A 20,186-nucleotide genomic window follows, 5' to 3' on the forward strand; every position below is an offset into this window, starting at 1 on the left:
ATATCACTTTCAGACTAATACAATGCACATGCACTGATTTACAACTTGAACTATGCTAAAATATGCTCATATACTCTACTATACAATGGCAAATAGACTTCTTTCCTTTGTTAACTATTTTTTTTCTTATGACACAACAAAACAAAACAAAACAGTATTGTCGCCATTTTAACAGAAAAAGAATTAACATCAAATTTAGTTCATTTATTAAGTATCAATTTTTATCATTAATGCACACTCCTGAAAACCCCTTGATAATCGCATATTTATTCACTTAAAGTATTGTCATCCAAGTGCATTATAAACATGATAACAATAACAGGCCATTTTGCTATACCGGTATCTGGATTTTATCAACGATTGCTATCAAAAGTATTAGTTACCATTGTAAGGAAGATAAATCGAAACAAACCTCACGTTTTCGAAAAATGGAGTTCATTTCTACACAGTTTTACAGGAATCCTACTGAAATGTGAATTATTTGATGAACTATATTCAACTTCAGGTAAAAATGTTCTTACAGAAATTGTTCTACTTGCTTAAAAAACAATGCTAGAATTTGTTGATTTTTCTATATTTTTCAAAATTGAAAAACAGTCATACTCCACATATGTAACCTTGTACTTGCAAAAAAGTACTATATTATGTTACAAACTTACATTAGTAAAATGTTTGTTTATGATGCTTTATCGGTGATATTTTCATAATGATGAACTGAACCAGTGTTCAATTTGAAAAAAAACCCTTCTTTTCAATGTTTTATGCACCATTGTTAACTTTTTTCTAGTCAAAAAGTTTCATTTCTACATTTTATACACTATAAAAGGAATTTTTATTTATTTATTCATACTAAGAGTGCATGGTTTAATTCTGACGTGTAATATTCACATTCGTTCCAATTAACAATGTATGAAATATTTTTTTCTTTACTTTTTATTAAATAGTAGTATCATAATGCATCATTCTTAAAATAGCTTCTGTATGAGTTACACATTACAGTGTTCTTTTTCATTTCAGTGATTGTTTATACCATGACTTTTGCATAGTTTTGTGTTAACTCATGTGCTCAAATATGTGCCATTAGAATATTGAAAGTGAGAACGAGGGAATGTATGTTTTATACATACCCTTTACTTAACTAAAATAAGCAATGATTATTACCACTTAACGAGAGAGATATTAAGTTTAGATTTAGCTACTTTAAAGTGCAAGACTACGATATGCAAATTTTCATATACTTCCTTGTATTTAGTTTTATCTATCACATTTTCAGAAAATTGGGACCGCGTGATGTTCTGAAAAAGCTGTTAATTTTAAAAATTCGTTATAGGTTTGTCATTAAAGGTTGATTAAAATGGATGATGATGATGAAAATGAGACGGAAATACCCGAGGACGATGACGAAGGTAGGCCATGATGATTTAAATACAATATACATTTGTAAAGATTGATTGTTACTAAATTATACATATGTGTGTCTCTTCTTCATGGTCTGTTTGGCTTTGGCTCTTGATCCATATTCCATTATATAAGATCGCAGTAAGTATTTAACCACCTCGCGATAGTTACTGTTGTAAGAACACTGTACTTTATATAACTGTATAGAAGATCATCCGGTACTGTAGCTAGAGGACAATTTAAACCGAGGCAGTGTAGGTGGGTCTGGGGGCATGCTCCCCCCGAAACAAATTAAGGTGTTGAAGCGATTTCTTGCGTTTTATAGGTTATTTGTAGTTTGTTTTAAAGACATTAATGACTAACAGATTTTAATAAATGTATAGAAGAACATCCAATACAGAACCAGCCGTCCAGATAGCTCAGTTGGTTAGATCGCCGTGCTACTGTTTTGGTGGTAGTGTATTCGAGCCCCACACCGGGCTCACCTTGCCTCCAAGGTTTACTTTTTATATTTAGGCAGCGGTAAACGACAGGGGTGCCAATATGGCCTGAAAGGTTAATTTGGGCGAAGTCTTAACGAGGCATTCTATTTTCTGTATGTTACAAATATATGCTATGCTGTTTAGAGGCTTGGCCAATCTGTGGACAAATGAGAATCTAGTTTTATTCATGTTTCTGTGTCACAATTCCTGAATTGCTGGGCGTAAGGGTTTTTGTCAATTGTCTCTACCTAAAAAATGAAAGATTTTAAACTTTGTCAGTCCATTCGATCTACAAAATAAAGACAGCAATCATACGTTAATAGGCAATAAATTAGATAAAAATCAACTGAAGCACACGCACACACTCTCGCACACGCACGCACGCACGCACGCATGCATGCACACACGCACGCACGCACGCATGCATGCACACACGCACATACACACACTGAATAAGTGCAAACACCAATAAGATAAATGCGCTTGCGAGAAATGACCCGTTGTAGCATGCCCCCGAATCACCCAAACAGACGTGTGAAAGCTGCATTCTCACAGATATAGCATTTTTACAACACCTTTTTTTGTCTTGGATTTTTGAACTTAAATTTAAAAAAAAATCCGCGATCTGCTTTTTGACACCAGACTTATGTAACTGGTTTCCATGAATTTTCGCACAAACTGGCTAATTCCAAGACAAAAAAAGGAAGAAAGTTGTCAACACGTTCAATCTGTGAGAGTGCAGCTTTAACACATGTTATCCTTTGTAACATGTTGTTTATGCGTTTTTGCCACAAAATTAAATATGAACTTAAAGAGGCTTAATATATGCTTTTTTAAATGCTTTTTTGCTTTTTCGTTATTTTAAAAAAGTAAAGCAATTAAAACGAGATACATGACATTAAGGTAACGCGAAATCAAAAACAAGTATGTTATAATTAATATATAATACTATTAAGAGATATTGTACGATAACACAGCTGAACCAATGTATTACGCAACTATATTCTCCCTTATTCCCCAGTGGACGATGTAGAACATATTTCATCAGGACATGAAAGAGGTGGCATTGGAAAAGGTAGGGGGCGTGGAAACCGAAGAGGTCATGGGGGCCGCGGGGATCGAGGTGGACGCGATACACATCGAGATTTCCAAAGGCGAAACGACGAGCCGAATCAAAATCGTAGAGGTCGCGGTGTACGCGGCGGTCGCGGCGGACGCGAAGAAATTCGAAACACTCGTCAATATTACCACGAACCACATTTGAACCGGGGAGATAATGTAGGTCGTGGGGATCGAGACGGACACGACGCGCAGAAGGATGCTCACTGGGTAAATGACGTACCCAATCAGAATCGCAGAGGTCAGAGTAATTTCAGAGATGACCAAAGATCCGGATTTAGGAGACCCAGAAATGAGAACGACGTAAATATGGATAAATATCAAGATGGTCATCAGAATAACCGCGAACCGTTCTCGAACCGTGGCGGTCGAGTTGGTCGTGGGGGTCGAGTTGGGTTCGACGCACAGCGAGATGTCCGCAGGCAAAACGACGAACCCAATCAGGATCGCAGAGGTCATGGAAATTTCAGAAATGGTCAAGAATCCGGATGTAGGCAACCCAGAAGTGAAAACGACGTCAATATGAGTGAACATCGACAGCGTCAGACGGGAAATAACCAGGATCAATTTCGAAGACCGCCAGATCCTTATTACTCTGACAGCGCTCCTCCACTGAACGCCAGTTATCAACAGTATGCACCTCCTCCTCACATGATGCCAGCAGGATTTTTCGGAATGGCGGCGCCTATGATGTCAACAGCACAGGGTGAGTTAAAATATAAAAGTAGGCAAAAGGCATGGGTTTTAGCTAGTGAAATTTTATATTCTTAAATATTACATCTTATTAGAACACATGAATCCGTGAATGCCCTAAATATTTATTTTAGCTCCGATGATGATGATTCCTGTTGCAATGGCCCCTCAATTTAACCAAGTAGGTCAAAGTTATCAAAATAACCCAACCTCTTATCAGCAACCGCTATTGCCTGATATGCCGTCGTCGAATTTTCATAGAAGCTCAATCCACCCCGATAACAACGAGTTTCGAAAAAGAACAACCAATCCTAAAGAGGATAATCCAAATGTTAAAGGAGTGGACAGAAAAGGATTTTCTCGAAGGGAAAGTGTCGCAAGTCTTGAAGATCAGGAAAACTCAGCTGGTAAAGCAGATTGCACCAAAAACTCAGGAAAACAAAGAAAGAATACTGCAAAAGGTAAGGGGAAGTCTGGAACTGATAGGAAAAACACTTTCGACGACGCACGAAGTGGCGAAAAGTTTGGGAGTCAAGTCGAACGCGACGACTTGGGAAACCAACAAGGCAGAGCGAAAGACGCAATAAAAGGCAAAGTAGCTCTAAAGAAAAAAGAAAGAAACTCTGTAGGAAATGACGATAATAATGAGAAGGAAAACAATGACCATGAGTTAGTAGATGATGTTGTAAGCTTTATGCTCAAATCATATGGCTGCACCGGAAATCCAAAGGATATTCAAAGAGAATGTGGATTGTTTCCGGTAGATATTGACGTAGAAGAATGGTTTAAATCCAAACCGCAATTTGTTTGTTTTGAACGCGAAGGAAAGGTAATAAAGGTCTCCGTGTTCATGAAACGGGCATCATATTGTCTGAACTACATCAAAAGTACAGGATGCACAGATGATAACTGCAAATGGTTTCATCTTTGCAAAGATATGTTGTGTGGGCACTGCGCATTCGATAAAAAATGCAGGTTGAGTCACGATGCACTTGATGACAGAAACAGGAATGTAACCCGTAACCTTCGATTGCCCAACTGCACAAACGAAGATATCATAAACATCCTGAAGGTGAGACAACCACGGGTTTGTGAAAGCTGGTCGGAACATGGCAATTGTTCAGACAGCACATGCACTGATCTTCATGTCTGTCCTGGTTTCGTAAATGGAAAATGTAAAGATGATACATGTACAAAAAGCCATAGTTTGAGCTCTACACACAATGGGCCCATTATTTCGGCATATGGAATGACACAATGGAACGAAATGTTTTTAAAAAAAAGTATATATTTACAACGAAAATTGCAATATGATACTAATGTTGAACAGGACGATAACGGTGAAATTCCAAATGACGCTGAACGTCTTGGAGAATCTGACGGTAAGCGTTCATGTTCGAATGTAAAAATTATCGTAAACTGGTCTGTAATTCTGTGTGTCATTTACGGCTATTATCATACCGAATCTATTGTAGATGTATTATCGTTTCAGTCCCAAAATAATAAGGACTAGAGTTTTAAATATGAATATAAAACATTTGTTTTTGTGTTTCAGCTGACTTCAAGTCGGAGCAACTTTGTGAAAGTTTTTTGACCAAATCTTGTCGTAAAGACAACTGCAAATTGATACATAACGTTAACGGTTTGCCATATATTTGGCAAGTAAAGCTAAAAGACAAATGGACAAACATTCCGAACTGCGAAAGTTTCGAAGCGATGTTTTGTAATCCCAAACTAGAAGGGTCGGACATCATTGCCTGGAATGATTTTGTAAGTGATCTTCTTTGATCGCATGGCAAATAATACGATGTATAAAATCACATAATAAATTGTATAAACGAAACAGCGAAGACAAAAGAACAGATTTATGAAGAACAAGAAATAGTATCCGTTACAATTGTAAGCTATACGTGTGAAAAGAGGTATTTAAGTAATAAGTTGTTGGGTTAAGTTGGTGTTTAAACAATTTGTCTTACAATATCTTACGAATCGAAACCAAAACATGAGTTACCTTTCTAAGCACATGCTTTTTTATGCACAAAAGATATGTTTTAAATGTGTCCGAACTTGTTACACAAACAGCATCTCTGTGGTGTTTGTTTCAGAACGAAGAAAGAACAACACAACTCTCTGTTTCGTTTGATCCAGTGCTGAAGTGCAAGGTTTATGACAGCGAAATCCGAGAAGCCAAGACAAGACGTCTATCAACCTTACCGTACATTCATGGAAAAGCAAAAACGGAAAGTTTTAAGACGCAATGGAGATGGTTTTGGGAAGACAATGCTGGCAGATATATTCTTTTTGAACCTGTAAGTGTTTTACTTCCCTGATGTGGACTTTATTAAGGATTTCTTTAATGACACATGGGGCATTATAGAAGAATGTAAATAATCAATGGAATGAAAATAAGTATTTGAAAACTAGAACAACCAGTTACATTTACTACCTTTCTTTTTCGAATGTGACATCCTATGGCGAAATTGAACGATTACACTCATGACCAGATAATCGATCATTCAACATTTGTTACTGATCGTTTTTTATTATCAGGAAACACTTCAGTACACAATTGAGGCCAAATTTCTTGGGAGACAGAAAAGTTATTTGTATGTGCAAGATAATAAACAGTACAGGATTGACTTCGAAGAAATGATACAGCGCCGACTAAATCAAAACAGACCAGCGTCAAATGGAATAAAACGACGTCCATTATTTGTAAGCTCAAAAGACGTCGAAGGGAAACAGTTGTAAGTATGAAGGAAATATGTTTTAATTACTTTCTTTTATGTACGAATTAAATTACTTAATACCTTGTTTACTCCTATACTTGCTCAAGTAGTTTCTATTGTTTAATTCGAAATAGCTACTATATTTTCGAATTACTAAGTTTAATTTTTAAGATTTTTGTATAATCTTGTTTGCGATTTCAACACCTGCCAAAGTTGTTTCCATTATTAAGTCCGACAATGCTGTAACGATTTCCACATTTTGATGAATTCTATTTAAAGAGATATAATTTTATTTCATTTTCAACCTAAGGGTTAACCATCTGTATTTCGAATAGAGGAAAAATATGTGTATATGAAATATGTTTCCATAGAAGCCAGTCATTAAATGGCGCTATATAACTAAATATTTATTGCCATCATATAAACCGGTTGGTATTTAATATATTACCACATAACTTATTTTAATGTAATATTCACTTATAAGAACACATTTTACAGATAAACTTTGTGTTCTGAGAAACTTTGTGTCAAAGGTATACTATGACAAGTATAACAAAACATTACCTCAATACAGCTACAGCGTTATAAGTGTGACGCCAAAATCAGGTTTTAATCTTTAAGACAGCTTATCATGCTAATTTGCTCATATAGTATTAGCTTTAATCCTTCATGGGTTTTTAAAGAGTTAAATAAACGCAAATACATATTCTTTTATTTTTTATAATATAAACATAGAATAAGTAGGACACTTTAATTTTCCGCGTTGTTTTCAATCATACGTCGACATTTTAATACCTTTTTTGTTCTCTGCAGCCCTCCATCACTCGCTGTTCAGACGGTGAATATTCCTCGTCCAACGTCATGGATGCCTTGGGATCATTTTCAGCCCTTCGAGCTAGTAGAGCTTCAAAACAATGAAAGCGATTTTTGTTCAGTGGCTGAAAATTTCTACAAATCTTTGGACAAAGAGAAGCAAATCATTTGTCGAATATATAGAGTGCAAAATCGCGAACTGTGGTCTTTATTTTGCAAGTTTGTATACTTTCAAATTGTCATTAATATTGTTTTATATGATAGTAAGTATGATTATGGCTTATGTGATATTTTTACACACAGTGCTATCTAATTTATGTTAATTCGGGGTCATGGCATATGTCAGTCACACCGTATTTAGCCATTCATGGTTTCAATAACATTAAAAGTAATACGTTCAGTTTTACTTTACAATCAAATTTGACCATTTGTTCTTAAGATCAACATATTTTGAAACCGAGGTGTTGAACAAATCTTTGAAGTCAATGAACACTCTCTATTTTAAACAAGATTGTTTTATTTATGCTATTGATTTATATTTCAATGCATCAATGCATCTTTATTCCTGAGTGTATTCCACATGCTTCTTAGTTCAAGCCTTAGATAATACCCAAATAACAGCAATCGCTTTTGATGTGGATGTATATATTCAAATTAGCTTGTTTTGTTTTAAAGCCACGAGGAAAGTATGCTGATGTCACAAACAGATCACTCCTCAGCGCTTGACAAACGGAACCTCTACCATGGCACTGATTCTGACAACGCAATTCGAGGAATCTGCACTAACAACTTTGACTTCCGCTTCTCTGGCAAGAACGCGACTCTACATGGAGATGGGGCGTACTTTGCTAGTGATGCCAAATACAGCCACCTTTACACTAACCCGCCGACGAGGTACATGTTTCAAGCAGTAGTTTTGGTAGGGAGTTACACGCAAGGTAAGCCCGAATATCGCAGACCTCCTCCAAAGCCCGGACGCGAGCATGAACTGTACGATTCCTGCGTTGATAACATGGATAACCCTCGAATTTTCGTCGTTTTTGAGAAGAAGCAACACTATCCAGAGTTTCTGATTGAATATTGCGACAAGGAAGATCACCCCTCCACCACAACGACGTCGACTACTTCACAGGTTAAGGCTGACCCACTCACTTGCTGTTTACAATAAACCTGACTTAAAGAACACTATCAACATTTTAAGTGTTGAATTGTGAAACAATGAATAGAGACAATCATTTGAAAAATGCTTAAACATTTTATTCTGGAACGAATTTGATTGTATCAGTCATGTTTGCCCACATTTTTGTACGCATCAATGACATGCAAGCTTTATTCCATCTGTAGTACTGATAGAAAGTTCAAATGTTAATGCAGTCAGGTTTACGAGAAGAATTTCTAAGTGTGGCAATTGTACGTTTTCTTATAATGGCTTTGTGGTTGAGAAATGTTTTTATAATTTATAAGTTTTCCAATTAAAAAAAGTATGACCTTTTTTCTGTATGAAAATAATTATAAACAATGCAATTTTTATTGAAGCAATAGACATTTAGTTGGCCATATTTTCTCTAGAAATTAGTTTCCTGGAAGGTTGTAAAGTGTCTAAAATTCACTAGCACATGTGTAAGCAATCATACCTGTTACAAAATGTAAGTTGCATAACCAAAGTATACTGTCAACTTAACTGTACATACATGTAACTTGTTATGTTTTGGCCTTGTAGTTAAGTTTCTGTACACTTATCTCACGTTTTGCTTTGTATAGATCAATTAACTGTATGAACTCATTAGCCGCTATACATTAAGATGACACCCGCAGTTAGTCTTATTGCACATGTCTTTACCAAGGCTGAATATGGCATTCATAAATCATTATTATTTACTAGAATGTATTTCCATTTGTCTATATGCGATTTAACGGAGATAAAATAGTTTTAACACAAAACAAATGATTCCTAGAATATCAAACTTTACTTGAATTAGAACGGAAAAGCCGCATCACGCTCGTATTCCAATCAGAAACTGTCGGGAAGATTCAAAACGGTATGTCGCCAACTCCTCTTACAGTAACACATATCTTTCAAAATGGTGTGGCACATGATGAGCTGTAAATATCATTGTATTTCTTTTTTTGCTGGGATGTAAAGTAACTGTATCTGATGTAACTGTGTTAGCTTTCCACCCAATTGTATAACTCATGACATGATTATGGGATGTTTGTGATGATGTTAGGTATTTATGATGTTTTATCCTATGTATATATATTTTTTTACTGCTAATATAAAATTATAATTAAAATAATGTTTTTCTGTCTTATCAAAAGACAATATATTCCTATCAACGGTTTGTTAGTATAAATATTTTAATTTGAAATTGCAAAATTAAAAACTGAAAATTTATTTGAAAAGCGAAAAACAACAGTAAAACAAGATTTTAGATTGATATTAAAAACTATTCATCACTCTGTTCGGAATTTAGTCCGTTGCAAAATGTGTATTAATGTGAGTTCACGAACGGCGAAATATGGGATCTGACTACCATTTAATGTCCTCCATAAGTAAAATGAGTTTGTTAAGTATATTTTATTATGGAGCCGTCTAGTTCCAAAAACTTTGCCAAATGAATATATTTTTACCTAATAATAAACCCCATGTATCCAATACACTGAACACGTATTTTTACACCTTTTGTTACATCATTTTCTTGCGTTTCACTGTCCTTCCTATCTCTGTTCAATATTTATACGAAAAACTACAGAAAAAGTACAGTAGTCGAAAGTTTAAGAATAAAGCCCGTTTAATGACAGTGGGTTAACACCAAGACTGCTCAAAGAATACTCGACAGCATCTTTATTTGTGTTGTTTTTATTTATTGTATTTGTTTTTTTAGCTAATCCTTTTGGTTGGTACATTGACACAACCATTACAAGACTATATGGTCACATAGTTTTAAGCCTTCCATTTACTTTGGCGGTCTATGTTTTACATGCGAGGAGTTGACACTGTTGCTCCGAATTTGATTTATTCATTGGTAAGCACTGTGTGTATCTTGTAGATGGAGTTTTGAAGCTATAATGTTTTCTTTATTTGTTCCCAGTCTTAGTACACTGATGTTTTTTATTATAAAACTCTATGATCACACAGTTTCAAACCTTTTATTTTATAAGGCAGACTGTGTGTGATGCTCATAGTTTTAAACAATGACTGCATCGTATCTTTGATAAGGTTTTGCATTAGGTGCTCTGAATTGTATTCCTTCGTCTGCAGTTATTGTTGGATCTCTAATCATAGAAGTACTTGGGGTTTACCTATAGGTTTACTATTATTTGTTTTAATATTAAGTAACCTCAAGTTAATGCATACTTTGATAAGATTTACCTTTTACGTTTTTTCTTTATCCAGGATTGATTGGATAAGAGTGAGGTTTGTGCACTTAAACTGGTTTAAACGCCCAGTACATTTACATTTTACTGACCGTTCAAAGGCGGTACTTAACAATACTTGATAAACAAGTTTTTATATATTGTATGTATTCACTGTGCTGTTTGTGGAGTTTTGTGCTGTTCTTCCATATTTCTAGTTTGTGATTTTTTGTTGTTATGGTCTATATCTTTGGCGTCTACCCAGTGCCAGTAAACCGGATTTATGTTTAAACTTTGTGCTATTGAGCTTGTTTTTTAAGTTTTTCGCATAAATATTGTGATGAAAGTGTGGTTTGTCTGTGTTGTGTGTACGGTGTTTATGCCTTATCACTGTAGTTTACATTGCACATGGCCCTAGATTATCACAATTTGACCAGATTGTCCATGTACTATTTTTTATGTGAGCATTTCCAATCCAATCTTTAACAAACTTAGTAGAACTATTTATCATCTTATCAATCTTATTTACTAGTAATTGTTAAAGATGTTCCATGAAAAAGAGAGCACGACATGTTCAATTCGCGAAATTTTAGCTTTTAGCTCCAATATTTTTACGACTAATACCATACGATTGTGAAAGGACAAATGCATGCAATGTACTACGGTGTATATGTTTGTATATATCAATTTTTTGTTTAAATATATTTTATGCTTAGATATAATGCTTAAATTTCTGTTTAACTAGCTGCAATAATATCAAATACTATCCTCGAATTAAAAACTGTAATCAAATTTTGAGTTTGTTATAATAAGTTCTGATGATGTTTGCTGACATGTACACACTTTGAAACTTGGAAAGTATAATCTTACAGTGAACTGTTTAAAAAATATCAGTATGACGTGATATGCATTTGCTCCAGCACACTGTATTGTCCAATAAACATGCATTCCTTTGCAAGATGGAAAGCGGGAAATGTAACAACAGAAAAACAGGTGTTTCTTAGGAGTATTAAAACTATAGTCGCAGTCCATACTGTATCTATTCTTAAAGTTTTCATTGTGTTATTTGATTCCATCGTAAATGCCTCACTAACATCACCCGAACATTGGAGCCGGGGAACCGGTATTCTATTTTCAAGTATCAACGTGTCAGATTCAACGCGTATCACATATAATGTGAAATACTGATATTAAAATGAGAAGGTCCGAACTCTAGTTTGAAACCAGAATCCATCAACCGTATTCGTGCATACGGACCACCTAAACAACCTTTGATCGTTACCAACATATTTAAAAGTCAATGCAGCCTCGGGCACAATGAAACCAACCATATATTATTCGAACGAAATATACATTTTCTGTCATGTTTTAATTTCGTAGGACATAGAGAGAAATATGCGAATTTCGAACGATATATTGCGATTGTCATGAGATTGTCAAACGAATTAGACCAAACAAATGGCACCCACGACATGTCATTTTCCGTTTGAATGTCGTATTTATAATTTATTAATTTGTGATTATTTATTGATCTGCACTAACACACATGGTTTCAAGAACACATTAAAATAAGTAGAGTAATCTATCAAATTGGACAGAAGTTGTTGGGCTATTATAAAATTGTAATAACGAAAAAAGTGATAATCTGTCGTTGTATGCGTTAAGAAACATCGCACACGACCTGCAGTCTCGTGCGATATTGACTTGACGAAAACAGTTTGTGAAATGCGCGAAAGAAGTCCTTATACATTAAATCTTAAAAATATACGAGTTCGTATTGACAATTTTAGGCTTGTTTCGAGTAAATACTGTAATTGCCGATTTTGGTACAATCTGGTGTCTAGTCCCTTTCAATGAAATTTCACAATTCAAAAAGTTAACTCTTTATACGCTTTTTAAAGGGACTCGTTCATGTTCGGTAAAATGCACTCCTTTTTATGACCAAATAAAGTGTATTAAATCATCATGAGTGTTAAAACTAAGGAACTGACGACGGCTGGAAGCCTTTAACAAGTGTTTATATATGCTTTGAAGATTTTGAAAAGTATAAGTAACACGATTCAGAAGAAGGCTTAAAGGTTGAATTTAAGATAAGCTTATGTCTGAGTCCTTGTTTGCGAGCGATTTTCATAAACAAATATTGTCTGAATTATGAATTAATGTGTCCTTCTGAAGATAGATAACGAAAACAGTCACATGTACAATTGTAGTGAAGTATTCCTGCATGTTATCTTTACTAAAAATGCATCGTTATTGTTTCCTCTTCTTTTTGCCTCGTCTCATTTAGAAAGTTGATGCTGTTGGTTCCAAACACGGGTCTATAAATGTCACTTCAAAGAAATATGCCGTCCATATATGAATTTAAAACTTTTTTCAAACGTTTGAAATACATAATGTATTTTTAATTTAAGAAATGTCTCCTAGAGTAAACAAGACCCCTATATAACAGCTTCTATTTTATTATAATTGCAGTTAAATCTACAAGGGAAACTCAAGTTAAATCATATTAATTCGAACAAATATATATACCAAATATATCAAAAATCAGATAGCAACAGAAATATGATGCGCCAATTACAATCGTTTTAAAGAAAAAAGTTTGTAAGGAATTAATATACATAGAAAACATCCTTAATTTTGGCATTTTGCATTGATGATGATTTCATTTGTAATTATTACTGTCGTCTAATTTTGATGTGATGAAGGTACAATTCTTTCGACTCCTCATATAAAGTGATAATTCAAAGAATGAGTTTATTAATTATAATTATGAATTGTTCTATTTACAACTGGCCTTTTTCATTCATATCTAGTGTTGGTATAAAGTTATAGGGGAGTTTAATCCCGTTTTTATACATTATCGCTGTTCAGAACCTGACAGGACGTGGTAAAAACCTGATACAAACGTGACTTAAACGCTTTAAGCACCGAACGTATTTTCAACCGAACGAGGTTTTCTACAACGTGACACGAACGTAAGATAGTCCTTGTAAAAGCTTGGAGAGGTTGTGGTGATAACTCCATTGACGTAGCAAGAACGCAATGACAATATAGAGACAACGCGGTGAGAATGCCATTCAATATTACCCGTCCAGTACCATACCTGCACTACGTCAATTAAGTTCATACTAGGTTTTAGTTACGTCGTCACTACGTCCATGCCGTCGTTAATACGTTCTTATTAAGTTCATACCACATCCTGATTGGACCACGTACTCACTACGTTTTTTTTAACATGTTCAAAATCCGCCCCGTCCTTCAATTCCATAAAGACCATCCCACGTCCTTATCGGGGTCTATTGCGTTCCATCTACGTTGATCAAGTTCTGACTGCGTGCTGCCAGGTTTCTGAGGACGCTGTGGGGTCGTGGCCTCGTGTGATGGGGGGGGGGGGGGAATAAGGTAATTGATGTTTCTGAATGATATGAAATATAATTATATACATAAAAGGTTTAGACGGGACTTATGTCGATATGATTAAGATATTTCTTATTTTATATGCTGATGTTATTGTTGAGTGGACAGGTTAACTTCACCCTAGCAGTCCGTATTGTAGTGTATCTTGTGATATCTATGTTATTGTCTTGTCTATGTTAATCTATGAGTGGGGTGATGTTTGAAAGTAGTCAAACTGGTGTATTTATATTTAACTTACAATATTATATACATGATATTATTTATATTTAACTTACAATTTCATTGGTTTATATTTTTATCACCACCTCCCTTTACTTTAGTTGTTTTATATATTATCTTGAACTTATTGTATTATGTAATAGCTAGATGAACAGTAAGCCTGATTTGTAATGTTTAAATTGTATGGGCGTTGCTCTTGTATTGTATTGTATTGTATTGTATTGCATCGTTTGTATTGTAACATTTGAAATGTTTGCATATGTCTGATATCATTTAATGTTATATTTATAGGTAATTTTCTCATGTATTGAAAAATAAATATACATAACCCTGATCAACGTTGAGTATTATCATACCCCCATGTTACAGTTATATTTGCCAACTTAGCAAATGACTTACAGTTAAGTTTAGATGCTCTGCTTGAATATTTCAATAAATGGAAATTAGTTGAAGATACAAATAAAACAAAAAATTATATTTAAAAAGGCAGCAAGAATGAGAAATGGTTTAACGGTTTATTACAATAATAAGGAATTAGGAATCGCCAAAAGGTTTTCATATTTTGGTTTGGTGTTAAATAAAGAAGGATACTTTTCGGATACTCTAGCTACATTAGCAACCCAATCACTAAAACCCATCAGTAAAACATAGGCTTGATCTATTCGTCAAACTCATTGTCCTAATTTTAAATTAGGCAGAAGAAGGTTGGGGTTTTGTTCAAAGTACTGCAGTTGAAAGAGTTCTTTTACAAATCTTCAAACGTCAACTTAGTGTCAAAAACGACAACACAGAATCATTTTATTTACGATGAAATCAAGTTTTAAAACAATTAGATGTATATATACAATTCAATACTGGGTAAAGCATACAATAAAAAGTACATTAAGAAAGTTTATAACAGGCTTAAAATTAATGTGGAACGAAATAAAAACAAATCGAATGGTCGTTAATCTTCCAAAGATGTTCTTTTTAGTTTATATGTATTTGAGGTATGGTTTGATCAAGAAGTAGGAAATGTTGAACTTTATTTTGTTTATAAGTAAAACAGCGACTGAAAGATAATTTCATCCAATATTTGCATGGTACACTTTATACGTCGAGTAGAGGAAGATGATATATCTTTTATGTCATAAATGTTACCCTGCTGCGTTGGCCAGATAAAATTATCAGTTTTAGACTTTATCCATACCTTAACAAATTGAATGTTACAAAGATCGGAAGATTATGTCTAAATTGCGACTGTCCTTTTACAGATTAAGCATTGGAACAAGTAGATGGATTATACCACAATAAACACCTTTAAACGAACGTATATGTACCATTTGTAACTCAGTAGGAGTAGGTCAATAAAATGGATGACAAATGCTTCAGTAAAAAGGCTGGCATGAAACTGAGACGGCGCGGAAGCAGAGGACGATGAGGACGCCAAACAAAATGATTCCTATACATGTCTACCATGCTACGCGGGCGACATACGGTGGTCGACCTTTCAGACAAGAAGAAACATGCGAATTGATGATAAAAAATCTCTAAACAATATCTCTAAAAGGTTTTTAATCAATGCAAAATGCGCGGTCAACATCTGTGTTTTTATGTGTAACCCTACGGGACTGTTCTATGAGTGCTTGTGTATGTTTTTATTGTATCGATTTAACAACACGCATACGGACTCAGCGTACAGAGGTCGACAACGCATCATGTGTGTATGAACACTCGCCCGTAGTAATTGTTTTGTGAATCATTTGAATGCATTGAACACCGAACGAAAATATTTGTTTATGTATTTCTTCATCTTTTTTACTTCTGCTATCTCCAAATAACTTGAGCATTAAAGTGTGTCCTTAAGACCTCATTAATGACTTATAGGAAGGTTTAACAGACTTCATATTAATAACATGCTCAATATGGCAATAAATGGATGAATTGTGCACGAAAACGGAAAACTAGCGCTAAGGAAATTGGCATTACTGCGCCTATCAAATGCCATTATTGTAAATTAACAGCCTCTTACAAGGTATTACTTTTATTTACATATTTTGTTTATTTAATTTGAAGTTGATTTAGATATTTCTTCTTTTTTCTCTGAGGGGGGACCCGAATGTTCAAAGTGACACTCTCCAAACTTTATTTTAATCTATATGATTTTATAGGAGTTTGTATTCATTATGCAACGATATGACGAAGATTGAAGGCTAGGCTCGGAGTGAAGCATATCTGAGGAGAGGTTTGAGTCGACTAATATTTTAATTAAGCACAGTTTGAACCTCTTTGTAGATCTTGGATGCACAAACAGTAGCCTAGCATTATTTTGTTGTACACTTTTTGAATATGCTTTTGTAACAATTCCTTTTTATATTCATTGTATTTTATGTTATGATTTACATACTCACTTTATCCCAGTCTCAATACACCAGTAACATATCTTGCCTAAAATGACTATTCTTATGGTTACAAGACCAGTACTACAACGATATATATAACATAAATACTGCACAATCCAAAAACCTCTATAAAATATAATTATACACGTATATTAAAAGAATCACCAATTAATATCCGTTTTAGTCAGTGCATAATACAAAAAGTAAATACAACAACTTATCATCACTTCAGAAGAAGTATAATAAATTATTAAATAACATAACCTGAAAACGTACTAAAATTTTAATAATTACGCGATCTAATGGTTTAATCATAATATACACCTATGGTACTCATTAGTATAAATCAAGACCCACCACATATGGTTAATGCGTGCTACGTTATCGTGATTAAACACTTACTATGGAAACCCAAATAGCTACACTTAATGTTCGAGGTCTAGGCAATACTTTGAAACGAAAACAAATATTTGAATGGTTAAATCTGAATAACAACGATATCTAAATGCTCCAAGAAGTACACTGCACAAAAAATATATACCAAAGATGGAAATCAGAATGGGCGGTGAATGTATATTTAGTGGAAATAAGTCTAATAGTGAAGGCGTCGCAATACTGTTCAACACAAAACATAAATTGGAAATTATAAGCCAAACCGAAGTAATAGAAGGGAGAATTTTGGCGATTGAAATAATCTTTAACGATTTTGAAATAACACTAGTAAACGTATACGGCCCAAATAAAGATGACATAGATTTCTTTACAAAACTAGGTGACTATTTATCAAAAACGATGTTAAAACATTAATTATTAGTGGAGATTTCAATACAGTTATAAATGAACGCATTGATAAGAAAAATGGGGCGACAGGTAAACACAAACGCAACAGAGAAATTATTACTAATACTATGACAGCTGTAAACCTTACCGACGCGTGACGTCTGAAACACCCCGATAAATTACAATATACATGACATTCAAATAGTAAACCCCGCATCCATTGCAGACTAGACTATTTTTTAATTTCCAAAAATCTAATAAACATTTTAACAAAAGCCCAAATAAAAGCAAGCTTTAAAACAGATCATTCACTGGTCATTATAACCTTAAATATGATAAAATCTAAAAAAGGTCCTGGATACTTCAAACTTAACAATTCAATTTTAACCGATGAAAACTATCAGAACAATATTAAAAGATGTATTGAAGAAACTGTTCAATACAACAAAGAATGCAACCCAGACATACTCTGGGATTTAATCAAAGACTCTATTAGAAATGAAACTATTAAATATACAACACACCTTAAAAAAGCAAAAATAAAGAAAAATCTAAACTACAAAACGAAATAGAACAGTTAGAAAAAAAGATACTAACGATAAATATGAAATAGATAAAATAACAGAAGAAATTATTAACAAAAAACAAAACTTAGACGAGATACTGTCTGAAATCAACGGAAACATACTAAGAGCAAAAGCAATTCATGTAGAAAATAACGAAAAAAATACAAAATATTTTGCAAACCTTGAAAGGAAACGAGCGGGAAAAGGTCCATCAATAAACTCTCAGTTTATAATAAAACCATAATTGGAACAGAGATTATTCTAAACGAAGAAGTTAACTTTAAAAAAAAACTTTACTCTAATAATAAACAAATCAATATAGAAGACATGAGAATACTTTTAGAAAACCCTTATAGAAAAAGAAGAAAAAGGTGCAACAGAAGGATTGCTAACCAGATATGAATGCGAGACAGCTCTAAAAGACATGAAAAGTAATAAAAGCCCTGGATCCGATGGACTAACGGCAGATTTTTATAAAATGTTTTGGAACACCATACACCTATATTTAGTAAATTCACTAAACTATTCTTTAATAAATGGTCAATTAACACAGCTACAAAAACAAGGAATAATAACTCTTATCCCAAAACCAAATAAAAATCTAGAGGAATTAACAAACTGGAGACCTATTACCTTATTGAACGTAGATTACAAAATTGCAACAAAAGCCATTAACAACCGAATTAAAAAACTATTACCTAACATAATAAGCAATGTTCAATCTGGCTTCGTCAAAGGAAGGTATATTGGGGAAAATGTTAGACTGATATTTGATGTTATAGAATATTTAGAAGAAAATAACAAACCCGGCCTCTTATTCTTTGCAGACTTTGCCAAGTCCTTTGATAGCTTAAACCATAATTATATCATTGAATATCTTAAATCACTTAATTTCGGGCCCGATATTATAAACTGGACAAAACTATTTTATAACGATATTCAGAGTCTAATAATAAATAATGGAACATATCACAATCATTTAGATTAGAAAAAGGCGTTCGACAGGGTTGCCCCTTGTCTGCGACATTGTTTATAATCTGTCTTCAGCCTCTCTCCAACCATATAACAAACAATCCTCAAATTGAAGGGATTACAATTAACGGGAAAACTATAAAACAGACATATTTTGCAGATGATTCAACCTTCTTCAATAATGCAATCGTTTGAAACGCTTGTTATGACACTTGATTTGTTTTCTGACTGTTCAGGCCTAAGCCTCAACATTAATAAATCTGTTATTCTTAGAGTGGGATCATTGAAAAATACAAATACACATTTTTGTAACACTAAAAACTTTATATGGACATCTGAAAGTGCAACCACATTGGGAATGACTTTTACAAATAATAAGCAGTTAAACTTACAGAAAAATATAGAAAGCAAAATTAAAGAAATCGTCTTAAAACAATGGCAACACAGAAAACTTACCCTTATGGGGAAAGTTGCAGTGGTTAAAACGTTTGCTTTTCCAAAGGTGAAACTATCAACCAATTAACAACAGCGAAATTAACTGATAAAATACAAGCATCAAAACAAACAAATAAACTTCTTTATTCAATACAGCAAAAATATATATTCAAACCACCATCTGAAATTAAATGGCAACACGTTTTTCCAAACTTAAATGACAATATACCATGGGAAACTATTTACAGACAAACTTTTACAACGTCAATAGACTCGTCCCGAAGTTTTCAGTATAGGTTTCTGTTAAGAACAATACCAACAAATACATATCTGTATATGTGTAAATTAAAAGAAACCAATCTATGTGACTTATGTAACATGGAGATAGAAACTGTAGAACACTTATTCTGGGAATGTCTGAAGATACAACCATTATGGAACGAACTAAATAATTTCATTACATCTAAATCAATGAATATTTGCATTACCAAACAGGAGGCGTTTTTAGGAATTCTTGTTAAAGGAAAAAAAACACCCTTATTTGTAATTTCCTTATTCTGTTAATGAATTTTTTCAAATTCTCAGTAAAATATAAAAAAGCAGTACCAACATTTCAAGCGTATAAACAATACTTAATACTGAGAGAACAAATTGAATCGCAAATTGCACTATCAAACAACAACTATGAAACCCACATAAGGAAATGGCAGTGTTTAAAAATCAAATAGTAAAATAAATATCACAGCAATAATAGCACAAACCATAAGAATCTGTTTTTTTCTACTATTTATGATAAAATAATACTCATACAATCCATAGGGGAGA

At 33.8% G+C, this 20,186-nt stretch overlaps 1 protein-coding gene across 2 annotated transcripts; it reads left to right on the forward strand.

Annotated features, from left to right (window-relative positions):
* The first annotated feature begins 351 nt into the window (after positions 1-351).
* Positions 352-11,377, forward strand: LOC128233485 (uncharacterized). 2 transcript variants are annotated; one of them, XM_052947173.1, is made up of 9 exons: positions 352-505; positions 1,331-1,406; positions 2,902-3,705; positions 3,827-5,074; positions 5,248-5,462; positions 5,798-6,001; positions 6,243-6,439; positions 7,235-7,453; positions 7,910-11,377. In XM_052947173.1, exons 2-9 carry the CDS (start codon positions 1,355-1,357, stop codon positions 8,400-8,402), a joined length of 3,432 nt encoding a protein of 1,143 aa, XP_052803133.1. In that variant the 5' UTR covers positions 352-505; positions 1,331-1,354; the 3' UTR covers positions 8,403-11,377. The 2 variants fall into 2 exon arrangements, with proteins under 2 accessions (XP_052803133.1, XP_052803132.1); XM_052947172.1 differs by having other exon boundaries at positions 354-505; positions 1,274-1,406.
* Positions 11,378-20,186: the final 8,809 nt, after the last annotated feature.

The sequence above is a fragment of the Mya arenaria genome, chromosome 5 (genome assembly GCF_026914265.1).
Source record: "Mya arenaria isolate MELC-2E11 chromosome 5, ASM2691426v1".
NCBI classification, from domain to species: Eukaryota; Metazoa; Mollusca; class Bivalvia; order Myida; family Myidae; genus Mya; species Mya arenaria.

Bases quoted from the DNA above. Each gene is read 5' to 3' on its own strand.
- LOC128233485 (XM_052947173.1), top strand. From the start codon at position 1,355: ATGGATGATGATGATGAAAATGAGACGGAAATACCCGAGGACGATGAC. The intron at 1,407-2,901 runs GTAGGCCATGAT...CTTATTCCCCAG, and splicing joins ACCCGAGGACGATGACGAAG to TGGACGATGTAGAACATATT. The intron at 5,075-5,247 runs GTAAGCGTTCAT...TTTGTGTTTCAG, and splicing joins ACGTCTTGGAGAATCTGACG to CTGACTTCAAGTCGGAGCAA.